This window comes from Herpailurus yagouaroundi, unplaced genomic scaffold, assembly GCF_014898765.1.
Source record: "Herpailurus yagouaroundi ecotype Mexico unplaced genomic scaffold, PumYag 28, whole genome shotgun sequence".
Lineage (NCBI taxonomy): Eukaryota > Metazoa > Chordata > Mammalia > Carnivora > Felidae > Herpailurus > Herpailurus yagouaroundi.
In genome coordinates, this window is record NW_024412376.1 from 167,553,567 (window position 1) to 167,568,809 (window position 15,243).

At 58.9% G+C, this 15,243-nt stretch overlaps 1 protein-coding gene across 1 annotated transcript in view; it reads left to right on the forward strand.

Annotated features, from left to right (window-relative positions):
* Positions 1 to 15,243, forward strand: part of ZFYVE28 (zinc finger FYVE-type containing 28) — a 124,162-nt gene that overhangs the window by 53,176 nt on the left and 55,743 nt on the right. Inside the window, exon 2 of the mRNA XM_040495919.1 lies at positions 8,459 to 8,813. Within this exon, the coding sequence (XP_040351853.1) occupies positions 8,459 to 8,813 (355 nt within the window). The remainder of the gene's footprint in view (positions 1 to 8,458; positions 8,814 to 15,243) is intronic.

Genomic DNA, 15,243 nt, shown 5'->3' on the forward strand with positions numbered 1-15,243 from the left:
TGTGTCTCCCTCTCTCTCTGTCCCTCCTCTGCTCGTGCTCTCTCTCTCTGCCTCTCAAAAAAAAAAAAAAAAAAAAAAATCTTATGTGTGAGCCTCTTGGCTGTGGGTAAGATTTCAGGACTATTTTTTGCTGGAATAACCCTAGATTTAAGTTCATGCCCCCCCATCACTATAAGAGGATGTTCTCCTTTGTGGGGGTCCAGATTCAGCCTCAGGACACATCTTTTAGGTCGATGTGTTGGGCGGCTGTTCTAGAACCATCTGTGAGTTGACCGTGAAGTTGGGCTGTGTAGTCTGCCCACCTCAGCTTCCCGAGTGAGTCATACTGTGTTTAAGTCTTGGCCTGGCCCTGCCAGAGGGGTGCTTTCTCTTCCTGCACCCCTCCTGTAGAGGGGAGGCCCCCACCGCACGTCCGTGCAGACTTCATTCCGCAGCAGGTGCAGTGAAGGTCTCCCGGTATTGGGGTGACTGGCGCAGCTCGCTAACCCGTTCCCCAGCCCAGGCCGGGAGTCGGAGGGCTTGGGAGAGTCCATGTATCTGCATCTTTGAGTCAGAAGGGGCGTCTCCCAGGCCAGGGGCTGCTGGCGCTCCCACTTGTGCCAGGTCCGGCTCAGGGTTGGGGGCTCTGAAGCGTCAGAGATTAGGGGAGGGACCTGGAGCGGGGATGGGCCAGGGCTACGGGGCCAGGCCCAGACACCTGCTGAGCGGGAAGGCGGATCAGGCCCCTGCGCGCTAGCTGAGCGGCCAGGGGCTCAGCGACCACTCTGAGCCCGAGAGACTCCCGCGTTTCTCCAGCCGCAACGCAACGTTCGCTCGTCCCGAGGCCTCTCCTCCCTCCCACGTCGCTCCTTCTGGGACACCACCGACCTTCCGGCCTCCATGGCGCCCGCGGAGGCTCCACTCGCTGCGCCACCCCAGCCCACGCTTCCCGCGACCCGGCCGGCTTGGCCTCTTCCTCCTTTATATGAGGCCGCCGCAGCCCGCCCTTCCGGACCTCACCTGGACACCTGCGCCCCGCCCCCTCGTCCCTAGGGCTCCGCCTCTTGCGCCCCCAGTGGCCCGCGCCGTGCGCGCAGTGCCGCACCCGCAGTGCCCCGCACCCCAGCCCCCGATGCCCGGCACCCACACCCCAGTGCCCCGCGTCTCAGCCCCTGATGCCCCGTCCCTGGACCCCAGTGCCCCGCGTCCCAGCCCCCAATGCCCAGCACCCATGTCCCAGTGCCCCGCGTCCCAGCCCCCGATGCCCCGACCCTGTGCCCCATTGCCCTGCACCCCAGCCCTGGATGCGACGCTCCTTGTCCCAGTGCCCCACCCCCTGACATCCTGGGGAAGGCTCGGAAAGACTCCCGGATTTGGGCACTTCGGGGACCAGGTGCGGTCGTGGGGGGAGGTCTCTCCCTCCCCTGCTGTCGGTCCTCACTGCCTCCTGGGGGTTGAGGTTCCCCCACATGGCTCTGTTGGTTGGCACGGGGTGTCGTTGTGATCTGCCGTTTGGGGGTGGTGCTGTCGTGTGGCCACTTTCAGGGAATGATGCTCTCAGAAGTGAGGTCATCTTGGCTTGTTTTCTATCACCTTTGACTGCTTGCACCAGGGACGCTTTTATTGGTAGTGATGACTCCCTTAGTGACAGACTATATTGAGTGTCTGCTGTGCCCCGGGCGCTTGCCAGGTACTCTGAGTGCATTAAGCCCATTTTGCAAATGGTAGATGGAGACGTGGGTAAGTGCCGTGCCCATGGTCACCGTCCAGTAAGTGACTGAGCGGGATTTGAAGCTCAGTGCATCCTGGACCTAAGCCCAGCACCCATCTTTATAAATTCTGAAGCTGGTTCATCCTGCCATCGGGGCACAGGCTCTTTCTTCCCCATGCTGTCGAGGGCCCTTGGTTCCTCCGGACACATTTTCGGGATGGCCGTCTCTGTTGCTGTACCATAGACATAAAATATTTATCGATGTGAACCGAGTGTAACGTCGTCAGTCTCTCTTGGGCAAGCATTCGGCTCTGTCGCCGCGAAGTGCTTTGCCCTTGAGGCAGACCGCTCACAGCGGCCCAGCCGGGCCCCACGCAAGGGAGGACAGGCCATCTGTGGCTGCAGTCAGGCTGGAGGTGTGGGCGGGGCCGGCTGAGCGTCCGCTGGTGCCTGCCCTGGGTGGGGTGGTTCCTGGGCTTCAGCGGCGATTTTCTGGCTGCGGCCCAGGATGGGGCCAGCCTCCTAGGGTGGATGGATGCTCCCTGGGCATTCAGAGGAGACCTGTGGAAGCACGTGGTGTCCGTGCAAGTTGGCCCACGTGGGTGCGTGTGCCGGGACCCTGAGCCACTGAGCCCGACCCCAGTGGGACCCTCCAGCTTTCTATCAGGGACACGTGGTGCCAGCCCGGATGGGATCCCTGTGCTGCCTTGCCCTTAACACCCAACAGGAACCAGAAGGGAAGGTGAGTTGCAGAAAAAGGCCATCCTTTGTTAGGGGGGCGAAGTGACAGGTGGGGCTACTTTTTGGACATGGGATCCAAGCCTAGGTTCTCCCCTGTGCAGACTGGGGAGTGGCCGTCACCTCCTCTGAGGGGGTGCTGGATTATGGAGGTTGCATGATTTAGACACAGCTCTTGACGGTTTTCTCTGTGATTAGTCTGCACCAAGCCCTGGCTGCCAGGACCTAAAACCTCTGGAGCCTGGCCAGCCTCCTCAAGCCCTGGGGGGAAGCAGCTGGCTACCTCAGGGTCTCCCCGGCCAGGTGTGCCAGACAGGTGCAGGGGGCCACAGGGGTGGTGATGTGCCCAGGCCCAGCTCCACGCCTGAACTTGAGGCCTCAGGGAGGGCAGGCACCTGAGTCCTGAGAGGGAGCCAGTTGCGGGGCCCGCCGCCGCCCTGGCAGCAGGAGCTACCAGCAGTTGGGGAGGGGGTGTGGGACAAAGCCCCTGACTGTCGCTCCTTGTGACTGGACGGGCTCTCTGCAGCCCCTGGGTAGAGATAGCAGGCAGTTGGGTCGGAGTGGGGGGGTGGGCACAGAAGTAACCAGCCCCCAGTCCAGTCACTGATGGGCCAGATGGCAGGGCTGCTGCCTTGTGACAACAGGAGCCTGTGCCTATTTGGGGCACCAGATCTGCTGAAGGGTGGCTGGTGTCTGGGGCCAGGCGGCCCCGGGGTGTACTGATGGAGACAAGCCAACTTTGGGGCATGAGTCATGGCTCCCCAAATATGCCAGACGTTGGTGGGGACAGAGGGTGGTGCAGACCTTCAGGAGGGCCTGGGTCGGTGTTTGGAGGCAGTGAGGGCTTCCAGCCATGGGACGAGTGGTCAGTGGGCTTCCTTAAGAGCCTAGTGTGGTCTGGGCTGCTTCTCCCAGGCTCAGGGACTGGAGACCAGCTGGCTGGGTGGGGGCACCACTGGTGGTAGGGGGAGCAGTCACATTCAAGGTGCCACGACTTGAGGCTTTTCTGTTTGGTTTGTTTGTTTGTTTTTGGCAACATTCTTGGATTTCTGGTGTTGCAGTGGGGAATCTGAGGCTTTACTGGAAAGCTGGTCTGGGAGAGGCCCAAGGCTGGCGGACTGGCACCTTGGGCGCCCAGCCCTCACCCCTGAGCAACCTGGACTCTGTCCAGCTGATGCCTACCTGGGGTCCACTGAGATCTGGAAGGCTGGCTCCTGCTGAGTGTTGGGATGGCGGGAGGCATATGGGGTGGCCTGTCGGGGGAACGAGCGAGCGTTGGGAGCTCAGCTCACATCCTGGGGCGGGTGCTGAGGGGAGGGGGGTGGGCAGGGGGCTGGGGCTCCCCACATGCCACCTGGGCTGTGCTCCATCACCGGGCAGTGTGGGGGACTGGTCCTTTCTGGTCTGGCCAGGCCTCCTGTCCTGCCATCTGTCCTGCCCACCTGTCTGGCCATCTGCCTCCACCCCTTCTCCCCATCGTGCAGCTTGGCTGGGGCTGTGCGGCTGCGGCCTGGAGCGAACAGGGGCGTCCTCGTGAGGCCCTCCCACTGCAGTGCTCACTTCTTACTTGGGAAGCAAGGGTGTGAAAGGGATGGGAGCCCTTGTCACACTCACCCCTTCATCTTCCCCACGAGGGTGCCCGAGGGTCCTTAGTGTGAGCCCCAGGCCGACTCTGGGCTCCATCCTGTCCCGCCATGCGACCTTGGGCCTTCCCTTTCCCTGTGAACTTCATCCGGGTGCTCTGCACAGGGCTGGGCGGGCCTGCTCCTGCCGCCTTCCGCCCCAGCCCAGCCGGCCGGCTCAGCCCGGGGCCTGCAGCAGGGCCTGAGCCCCCTCCCACTGTGGCCGGCGCCCTCTCCCACACCGCAGAGCAGCTTTCGGATGAAAGAATGATTTCATCAACTTGACAAAATTAGTGCTGAATTAGTTCATGTTTGCACTTCGACTTAGTGCTTCTTTGTGGTTTCCTGGTTTTCCCATCACCTCTGATGCTGCCTGTTCGTAGAGTCATGGAGCCTCCCAGGCCAGACGCTTTCTTCCGTGAGCTTCTGTTTTGTCTTCTTGCGACCGCGAAAACTTACGCTGCCCTGAACTGATGGTGAGAAAATATCGACACAGTGTGGCAGAAAAGACATTCCTACTGAGTTTTAAATTATTCTCTTACAATTTTTATTTCAAAATAGGGTGAGTTCTTTTTTTGTTGTTGTTGTTATTTTTTGAGTCCTTCTTATATATACCAATTGGTTCTCTATGTTGTGAACATTTTCCTTAGGGATATTTAAAAGTGTAATTTAAAATTTAATTTTAGGGGCGCCTGGGTGGCTCAGTCGGTTAAGCCTCTGAGTCTTAGTTTCTGCTCAGGCGGTGATCTCATAGTTTGTGAGTTCGAGCCCCACCTCAGGCTCCAAGCCGCACATCGGGGTCTGAGCTGATGGCGCGGAGCCTGCTTGGGATTCTCTCTCTCTCTCTGCTACTCTCCTGCTTGCTCTCTCTGTCTCTTTGAAAATAAATAAAATTAATAAAATTTAATTTAGCATGTTATAGAATAAGGCTAGATGATTTAAATCCAAGAGAGAAAGACAACTTCTCATGTCCCTGAACATCCATGGGTCCCCCACTTCGAGCAGACTTGTGGTGACCCTGCCGGCTGGCTGAGCTGCACATCCGTGGTGGGCGGGGCTGAGCTGGCCCGTGTTACTCTGGACCCTGCAGACTCCGACGCGAAAATGGAGTGTTATCATTCTCCCTTGGATTTTGTTCATCAGCACAAATGGAACTTTGTAGGTTGTGTTCACTCATTTCCTGGAACCCCTGCCTGGAGGTTTTGTCCCTCGCAGCGCCTGGGTCCGCGGGCAGGTCTGACTGACGCGGCCGGCACGGATTGCTTCCCGGGACACACACAGTGGACGTCTGCTTCCTCTGTGGACGATGCCAGTCCCGAGGGGGTGGAAAGCTGGCTCAGGGTACGAATAAAGTGTTCAAATAGCGTAGGCCTTTTGGGTTTCAGTAATATAGGATAATCACTAGCTTTGAAAAAGTTTTCTGAATTCTCTTACTCTGCTGCACGCGTCTGTGTGTGTGTATGTGTGTTTGCGGCTCTCTTTCTGCTGATGCACAGCACGTCTGTAGGTCTGGTTTTAAGGTCTGTAGTTCACTGACATCAGAGTGAAGTGGGACCAAGAGCCTCGTCTCTGTGCATCATTTCCAAGACCGGATCCTGCCGCACCTGCTAGGTGCTTGTCGCTGGGGGGCATGGTCGTGAAGAGGTTTAGAGCCCACGCAGCTCTGGGCGGGCACCCAGTTCTGGGTGCTGCTGTCTCCTTCCCTGTGCCACCCACACACCCACACAGACACATGCACACCCCGCACACACACGGAGACACACACACACCACACACACCCACACCAAACCACACACACGCCCCTACACACACGTGCACACACACACACACACACCACAGTTCCACTTGAACACATGGTGCTTCTTTGTCACTCTCTCCAGAACGTGGAGGAAGGTGTGTGTGTGCATGTGCACAAGCTGAGGGCCACTCGGAAGACGCTCTTGAGGCTCGGTCCCCTCCTGGGTGCAGGGAGCGGAATGGCCGGCGGGGTCAATGGGACCATGTGAGGGGCAGAGCCTTGTCTTCCTGACAGCTGGCACCATGGCCACCATCAGGCATTCCGGGACCTTCCGTGGTCACTCACTGCCAATAGCAGAGGGGGCCGTGTTCGCCCGGGCCGTCAGTGTGAATATTTGGATTTGAGGTCTGCTTATATATGGTGAGGTTTTTAATGCCAGGGCAAAGGATGCTTCTGAGTTATTTTCTGGACACGCTTGGGCACGGCCCCCTGCATCGTGCCCTCTTTCTCAGAACAGAGACCTGGCTTCCTGGAGGTGTCATCATCCGGTGCCCTAAATTCAGTCCCCAGCCTGTCTGCTGTGCCAGCGGGCGTCGTGTTGTGAGCAGTGGTGGCAGCTGCAGGAACAGGTGCAGGGAGGCTCGGCATTGCCTGCCCTGGTGCGTTGTGACCACGACGGCTCCAGGCCAGCTCTGTGGGAGGCACCGGGCCACAGCGAGGCATCTGCTGTGGGACTGTCTCCACCGTGCCCCCTGCTCTCAGCACCTGCCCTCCACCCCACTGCTGTGAGGGGAGCCGGTGGGTTTGGGGCCAGAAGGAAGCTAGTGGCCTCTGGTGACCGAGGTCAGCTCCCGAGCAGGCTGTCAGGTGCCCAGGCTCGGTGCCAGCAGAGTCCGGAACATGTCATTGGCCGGCGGTGGCCTCAGCCCCTTGCTGCAACCTCCTCTCAGGAAGGGACGACCCCCGTGTAACTGGTAACAGGGTGCTGTTTGAGGCACTCCTCTCCTTCTTGGGACACGGCTTGTGGGATCCAGGACCTCGGGAGGGGAAGCTGGCAGCCACCAGGGGAGCCAGGTCACAATTCTGGGACTTTGAGAAGCAAAGAGCAAGGCCTCAGGGCCTCCCTGAAAATCCGTAGCCCCAAGGCCACGGAGGGTGCCCCCAGCCCCTGCCCGCCACGTCACCCCTCCCTGGGACTCCAGGCCTGTAGGGGAAGGGCCTCGAGATGCTGTCTGAGCATCACTTTCCACGCCACCAGTCAGTGGAACAGCAAAGAGGCACAAAAGTACTGCCTAGCCCCTGACCCCAATCCTGTTCCTGTTTTGTCGCAGAGGGGACACTGGTCACCCTCCTTGGAGTGACAGGAACCCAGCAAGTCAGCTGAGCCCACTGAGGGTACACACTGGCTCCCGGGACCAGAGAGGGTGTGAGGCACTGGGTCGCCAGTAGGGCGGGGGTCTGAGTCCACCCCATCCCAGGTCGTACCCCCGGGCCCCCGCACCCCGGGCAGAGTGCGTGTTCAGGCAGCGTTTGCTGGGTGAATGGGCGACAGAACAGATTCTCGTCTCCTCGACTCTCCTGGAAAAGCCCCGGGAAGGCCGCCCTGGCCCAGCCCGGGGCGCCCGGGGGGGGCCCCCCCCCCCCCCCCCCGCCCCCAGGCAGACACCACAGCTGGGCGCCCCCGCCCGCGGGTCTGCTCTGCCTCATTTGGGGTCTCCCCCCGGGCCAGCCCGAGAGCTGACCGAGTCAGGCACTGAAGGGCCCGGACCCCTGAGCCGAAGAAAGGCCAGCCGACGGGCCACACAGGGGAGGGGATGGAACGCCAGAGCCAAGAGGACCCCCGAGATGGGAGAAAAAGGGACACCAAAGATTGGGACAGTAAGTTACCTGCATTTAACAGCATCAGGGGACAAGCAACCGTGTGCTAACTCCGTGAGGATGAAGAGTGGGTTGTGCTGACTGTGCTGTGAGTGTGTGTGCGTGTGGTCCCCCGGCACCTTTGAACGCCTGCCTGGTTTGTGGTCTCGCCCTCTCCTTTCTTTCTCTGCACGATCGTGAACGCCACCACTTCTGAAAGTATCTCCGAGGGCGTCATCGCTTTTGCTGTGGGTTTCTCCTGATCCTTCCTGCCTCAGGCCAGAGCGGCTGCAGTGCAGAGGCCCTGAGGCCGGTGTGTGGAAGGAGAAGGTCGCAGGCCGGGGCAGAGGTGGCGGGGGCGGCCAGGGCGCTCAGGGCGGTCGGCAGCCCGTCAGGAGAGCAGGGGTGGGGGTGAGGGGCCTCCTGCCACAGACCACTGGCATTTTCTGGGGGATGGAAGCCGGGCTGAGGGCTGAGAAGATTCTAGAGAACAGATTCGCAGATGGCAACCACTTATGGCGCCACAGTCCGTCAGGCTTCGTTTGAGGAAATTGTGGGGTGTTGGTCGGACCTGCGTCCTTCACCGGCTGCCATTGTAGTCTCCTTTTAGGAGCAAGTCCCTTGTTAAGAGCCGATTCTACTCTGCCTCTGATCCCTACACCCCACCCTCCCTGAACCCCTGCTGCCGGGAAGGCCTCCTGAGAAGTGGGCTGAGATGCAGAGGGAGTCAGGACAGGTGCCAGGTTCCGTGAGGGGTGTGGGGCCCGGGAACAGTGATGCTCCCGCTCACGCCGCCGCCTCTCTCCCCCGCAGAGGTCGGACCCACAGCTGCTCGCCCAGTTCTACTATGCGGACGAGGAGCTGAACCAGGTGGCCGCCGAGCTGGACAGTCTGGACGGGCGGAAGGACCCGCAACGGTGCACGCTGCTCGTCAGCCAGTTTCGCTCCTGCCAGGTGAGCGGCGTGGGGCCGAGGGGCCTGTCGTGGGGGAACCCGAGGCCTTGTCACCTGCTGAGCACATCTCAGGCTGGCCTGGCCGACGTGCTGGGCGCCCCCTGGTCCAGCCGCGCACCGGGCCTGGAGGACACTCGACCCCGAGCGGGACAGCGTGGGGGAAGAGAGCCAGGAGAGAACTGCAGGCTGCCCAGGGCACTCTTGCCGGGCAGAGGTAGGGGGAGGCGGGATGAGCAGGAGCCGGCAGGGTCTTGGCCAGGGAGCAGCTAGCAGGGGAGAGGGGCCAGGCTGTGGGGTGGGGGCGCTCAGACTCTGGCTGTGTTGCACGCTTCAGAGCCAGCCGGGGAAGCGACACCAGAAATGTCCTGCAACTTAGCCAACGACCAGTGTGAACACATGAGATGTGGTTCAGTTTTGTCGAGTGACAGGCAGGGTCTTTCACAAAGTTCCAGAATGTTCTTGGTGCATTCTGCCCACAAGTCTTACTGGATTCCGTCTGCCCTGGGAAGGGGGCTGGGGTGTGCTTCCCAGATCTCTGGGGGGGCAGGACGGGGTGGGGGGTTTCGAGGAAGCCAGCGTCCCACTGTGTCTTTTCAGCATCAGGACAGTTAGGTAAGGGTTTTGGTTCTTACAGGCAGGTCCTGGCCGGCCCTGGAATGACCAGGAGCCCCTCCCCTCTCCTAGGGGACTGGAGGGCCCAGGGGGGCCTCTGGACTTGCTGGGCCGTTGACACTCCCCCTCTCCCTCCAAAGAATGTCCTTCCTTGTGCCCTCAGCACGTGGACCTTGCAGCTAGAAGGTCTCTCTCTCCTGCCCCGCCTGCCTGCGCCGCCCCCCGCCCCCCGCAGTCAGTTTGTCCCTGACCTGCTCTGGCCCGTCCACTGGCTGCTGTAGTTGCAAGTTACACACATTGACCAGATGGGGTGGCAGCTACATCAGGTGCTTTGCGGAGCCTTGACAGGGTGACAGCATAAAGGACAACTCTCTAGAATTAGGTGTGGGCAAGGCAGCGTTCTTGGAGAAAGAAGTCACAAAAAGCTAAAAGGGTCTCGCACTCCTACGAGCATCTTTAACTCCTCCCTCCTCTAAGACTCCTGCATCAGGGTCCCAGGACCAGCCCAGACTTAATGCCCCACGAGGAGGACACACAGGACGCGGCACAGTCATGCTCACGACTGGGATTTACCCCGGTGAAATCGAAGCACAATCGACACAGGGTAAAGGGGGGGGAGGGGGCGCAGGGGGGCAGGTCCCGAGGAAGCAGACGCCAGCTGCCAGCATCCTCTCCCAGGGCGTCAGGTGGGGTGCGTTGTGACAACACGTGTGGGGTCTCGGCCGCCAGGGGAGCGCATTAGAGACACAGAGCAGGGCTCCTGCCGGCGGCCGGTCCCTCGGGCCACTCTCCCTGGCGCGGCCCAAACCGCAGGCCCCCGGGAGGAAGGTGTCGCCACGGACACGGCATTGGCGTGACCGGGTGAGCCACAGGGGCTGCTCTGGTCAGCGGGGGAGCCGGGGACGCTCCCGCCAGCCGGGTGCCCGGACGCCCGCTCAGGGGCCTCCGGGGGGCCTGCTGCCGAAGCTCCTGCACCCAGACTGGCACAGTGAGAAGTTGTGGGTCCCGGCTTGGTACTCTGCCCCCCTCCCAAGAAGGAGGGTTAGCGGTGCCCCCCAGGGATGCCTTCGTGTACGTGCTCTGATTTTATGAAGGCTCATCGTGGTAACATATTTAACTGGCCGCTTACTGGGGCCCCGTGGGCTGTGTGAGGACTCCCGTCAGAGCAGATTTCAGCAAAGCTCAGGCATTTAGGTTGAAAGTGTCTGTCATTTCTTTTTTTTTTTTTAAGTTTATTTATTTTTGGGACAGAGAGAGACAGAGCATGAACAGGGGCGGGTCAGAGAGAGAAGGAGACACAGAATCTGAAACAGGCTCCAGGCTCCAAGCTGTCGGCACAGAGCCCGACGCGGGGCTCGAACTCAGGGACCGCGAGATCGTGACCTGAGCCGAAGTCGGCTGCTTAACCGACTGAGCCACCCAGGCGCCCCGAAAGTGTCTGTCATTTCTAACATCTGTCTTAAATTAGGACATTGTCTTTTCTGATTTGACTGCTGTTTCCCATTCCATTCGACTGTCATGATGCTGGTTTGTTCGTTTGTCCGTTCATTCATTCACTCGCTCATTCATTCAGCAGCAGTCACTGGAAGAGGGTCTGCCTCTGGTTGGAGGGGTGGACGGTGTCACAGAAGGGAGTCAGGCTGAGAGGGGGCAGGCGTTTGCCGGGTCATGGCAATCAGGGAGGGCTGCTTGTACAGGACCCATGTGCACAGGGTGATGTGCCTGCCTTTGCAACGCAGACTCTGGGGAACTGCAGTTAACATGCGACTGCAGCCCACTCTGCAGGGCCACTTGGTGGCCCTGATTTGAGAGCGCTGTCATACTATGCAGGTCACTGCAGGCCAGGTTCCGGGGCCGCAGGCCCCTGGCATTCCCAGCCCCCATGAGTCAGCCGCGGGAAGGATGCGGCCACCACAGCCAAGCACCTGGAGGCCGTGACTTTCTCCGCTTTGAGGCTGGTGGCTCGGCACTGGCCATGGGAGCTCTCCTCGTCCCCCTGCCGTCTGACCCTGACTTTGGTGACGGGTCCCTGAGTCTTCTCGTCTGGGGCATCTCGGGGCCCCTAGGCCCCCTGAACCCCAGCACAGCCCTCTGCTGAGCGTGGCATCTGTGCGGGGCATGCATGGTGGCATCAGCCTGGCCTGGCTTAGTTCTCCAGGGGCCCCTGGAGGCGTCCACGTGCGGGTCTCTGACTGGGCACCGTTCAGTTCTGTTTGAGTCAGTGCTCTGGCTCCAGTGTGGGGGTACATTCAGCCTTCCTCAGGGTGGGGAGGGCCCCCACAGAGGCCCTCTGGGTGATGGCCTCGCCATTTAACGCCTGCCGGGAAGTCTGACTTCTCTCACCAGGGAGTCCTGGGGGCTTCGTGCACCCCGATTCCAGCCAGAGCCGGGGCCAGTGCTCCACGACCATCTGCTTGCTCAGCTGACCGCTGAAAGGTGCTTGGCATCCGGCTGGTCGGCCCTTGGGAGTGCAGGTGGGAGCCTGGCGGGCTGCGGTGGTCCATGAGACCCACAGCACATGCTGCCTGCTCACCGGCAGGTGAAGGGCAGGTGAAGGGCAGCTGGTGCTTGTCTGCGACCTCTTCTCTCCCGTGCTGCTTGCTCAGCCAGCTCTGGTGGGGGCGGGGGCTTGCTGGGGCCCAGAACACAGGGAAGTCCCATCAGTATTCATCTGCAGTGTGCGGACTTCTCTTAAATGAAGCTGTGTTGCAGGCCCTACCCCTGGGGTGTGTAGTATCTTGAACCTTTCTGCCCCATAATGGCGTCTGTTACATAAAGTCTCCGGGCAGATGGTAGGTGCAGAGTAGATGCTCAAAAACCAGGAGCCTCGGGGCACCTGCAGGGGGCTCAGCCGGGGCGCCTGGGGGGCTCAGCTTGTTGAGGGTCCAACTTGGGCTCAGGTCATGATCTCACGGTTTGTGAGTTCAGGCCCCACGTCAGGCTCTGTGCTGACCCCTTGGAGCCTGGAGCCTGCTTCGGATTCTGAGTCTCCCTCTCTCTCTGCCCCTCCCCTGCTTATATTCTGTTTCCCTCTCAAAAATCAATAAATGTTAAAAATATTTTTTAAAATACTTAAAAAAACCCAATAGCCTCCATTCGTCTTCTTACAAGAGTGATACTGTGAGAAGGCTGTGTTGGTGAGTCCCGCTCTCCATGGGCTGCCCGTGGGGGGCCGTGGGGGTGAGTCAGCAGGGGGCTGAGAGCCGGTGCGGTGGAGAAGGCCCAGGACCCCATTGGTGGCTCCGCCTTGCTGGCTCTGACTGTAGAAGGAGGGCGAGTCATTGGTTTTCATCGAAATGACCTTCTAGCTCGTGAAAATTATGGACCGGGGCACACGTGAGTGTGCAGTTTGTGTGTGTTCTCTTGCTTCAGAAACCATAAAGGATTAAAAACCATAGCTCCGAAGGATGAAGTAAACCCCGGACTGTTGCGATGGCCGAGTTGCGCGCCCCCCCCCCCCCCATTCATATGTTCAAGTCCTAACCCCCAATCTTTAAAGACATAGTTAAGGGAACATGAAATTGTCATGGGTGGGTCTGACCAGTGTCCTTGTAAGAAGAGAAGAGGGACGACCGTGTCAGGACACGGGGAGAGGACAGCCGTCTGCACGCCCAGGAGTGAGGCCTCAGAAGCCAACCTGCCCGCGCGTGGATCTCAGACTCCCAGCCTCCAGGACCGAGAGGAGCAAATGTCTGTTGTCTGGGCCGCCGGCTACAGGGCTGTGGTATGGTGGCCCCAGGACACTAGTACAGTTGGGTTTGGATTTCGTGGTGCAAACAGGCTTGAAGTTGCTCTGGGCTGGATTCTGCCATCGACCTGTTTTCCCTAAGTCACACCGTAACGTTTGGGCATCAAGGGAGTATAATTTTAGATGCTTCGGTGAAGAAAATTAAATGGCAAAATGTGCTAACAGACCTAGTACCCAAGTGTGGCTGGTTAATGGGTCATGGTGGGAGCGCGTGAGCCTTGCTGTAGCTCTGTGGTGTGACGGTTTGAGGTCTCCCCCGTGTGCATGACCTGGCGAGGGGCACCCCCGAACCTCCCCGTGCCGGAAGGTGCTGGTGCCCACCGTGGCAGAGGTGGGTTCTCGGGGAGAGGGGGGGTCCCTGGAGTGCCCTCACTGCAGACCCCAGCCTCCCGCCCACTGTGCGCTGCGCCTGGGTGCACGCGTGGCCAGATGTCTGGACTTGCTGTCACAGGAGCTGTGCCCGGGGAGGACTGGGGCCGGGGGAGTCCCAGCAAGGCTGACCAGCTCCGCGGCAAGGCTGGGGAGCTCCTCACAGCACCCTCCCTTTGAGTGACTGCATCGTTTCCGTACTGACCGTTGGGCGTTCCTTTTATACTCTGGACAGCAGCCTGCATCACGTTATGACGTACAATTATTTTCTCCCCGTCTGTGGCTTGTTCTCTCATTCTCTGCCCAGTTTTGTGAAGGACATAAGTTTTAGATTTTGAGAAAGGTCAGTTACCCACTTTCCCCCTTGTAGGTCGTGCCTTTGACGTGCTCTCTAAGAAGTCTTGGCCTGACCCAGGGTCATCACATTGCCCGCCGTGTTCTCCTCTAGAAGTTCTGTGGTTTCAGAACTAGGATCCATATTGACATAACGTCAGGACACAGTGTGAGGACTGCACCGACGTTTTTTATTTATTTTGGCAAATGAATTTTCAGTTGTGCCTGCACATCGTGCTGAAGAGACTGTCCTTTCTCCACTCAACAGACCGCACTTTCTGTACTAAATGACCCCTTTACTGACAATTAGTATCCAGATACGTGTGGGCCTAGTTCTGGGCTGTCTGTTCTGTTCCCTTGATCTGCCCGACTTCGGGCCAGTTCCACTCTGTCCTCATTAGGGCGGCAGATTTATCCTTGGTGTGAAATCACATCGTGTCAGATCTCCAACTTTGTTCTTCTGTTTCGAAGTCGTTGGGGCTGCTCTCAGTCCTTTGCATTTCTGTGTGAAATAGAGCAGCTGCGTATAAAAGTCTGCGAAACTGGCCGCTGAGGGGCCGAACGGGACCACGCTGGATCTGCACATCAGTGTTGGGGAAAGCGTGCGGTTTCGCCACCGAGCACGGTGCTGGCTACCGCCGCCTCCCGTGGGTACCGCTGGCAGGCGGGACAGGGATCCTGGGATTCTTGGCTCTTCAGTGCCTGGGAGACGGCGTTCTGGTGCCTTCTCACTTGCCCTGTTCCCAGTGAGGAATCCAGAGTCACCCGAGGCTTTGTTCTGTGTGTGTAGTATCTTTTCCTCTTACTACGTGTGAAGTTTTCTCTTTTCACTGGTTTCTATCAGTTTTATCATGCTGTGATTTGGTGCAGCTTTTTTCGTGTTCCCTGTGCTTTGGGTTCATTGAACTTCTTGGACCTTGAGTTTATTGTTGGTCATTAAATTGGACAAAAGTTGGTCGTAATTCCTTCAAAGATTTTTTCTGTCCCCTTCCTTCTTTCAGGTCTTGAGTGATAAGCCCCTTTGACATCTTTTCTTTTTATACTTATTTATTTTTTGAAAGAGAGAGAGAGAGAGAGAGAGAGCGAGCAAGCAAGGGAGGGGCAGAGAGAGGGAGAGAGAGGATCCAAAGCAGACTTCGTGCTGAGAGGGCAGAGCCCTATATGGGGCTCGAAACCACCAGCTGTGAGATCAGGACCTGAGCCGAAGTCGGACTCTTAACCGCCTGAGCCCCGCAGGCGCCCTCTTTGACATGTTGAAGTCTGACACTCAGCGATGAGTTGTTATGTGTTTTGTTATGTGTTTTGTTCTCAGACTCACTGGAGAGTTGCTTTGTCTTCAAGTTTGTTGTTCTTTTCTAATGAAATGTCTCATCTGGGCTTAACCTCATCCAGTGGATTTGTTTTCCTCTCAGATAGTGTTGTTTTCCTCCTAGATCGGCGTGGGCCCTTTTTCTTTGTGGTCTCAGCGAACTTTTGGGACACGTGGGAGTCTGTTGTAAGGCTCAGCTCCTCCTCCACCATGTCCCCCGGTGGCCACTGCACCACCTGCATCAGGTCGGCCTGAGTTTTCTTTTAAAAAAAA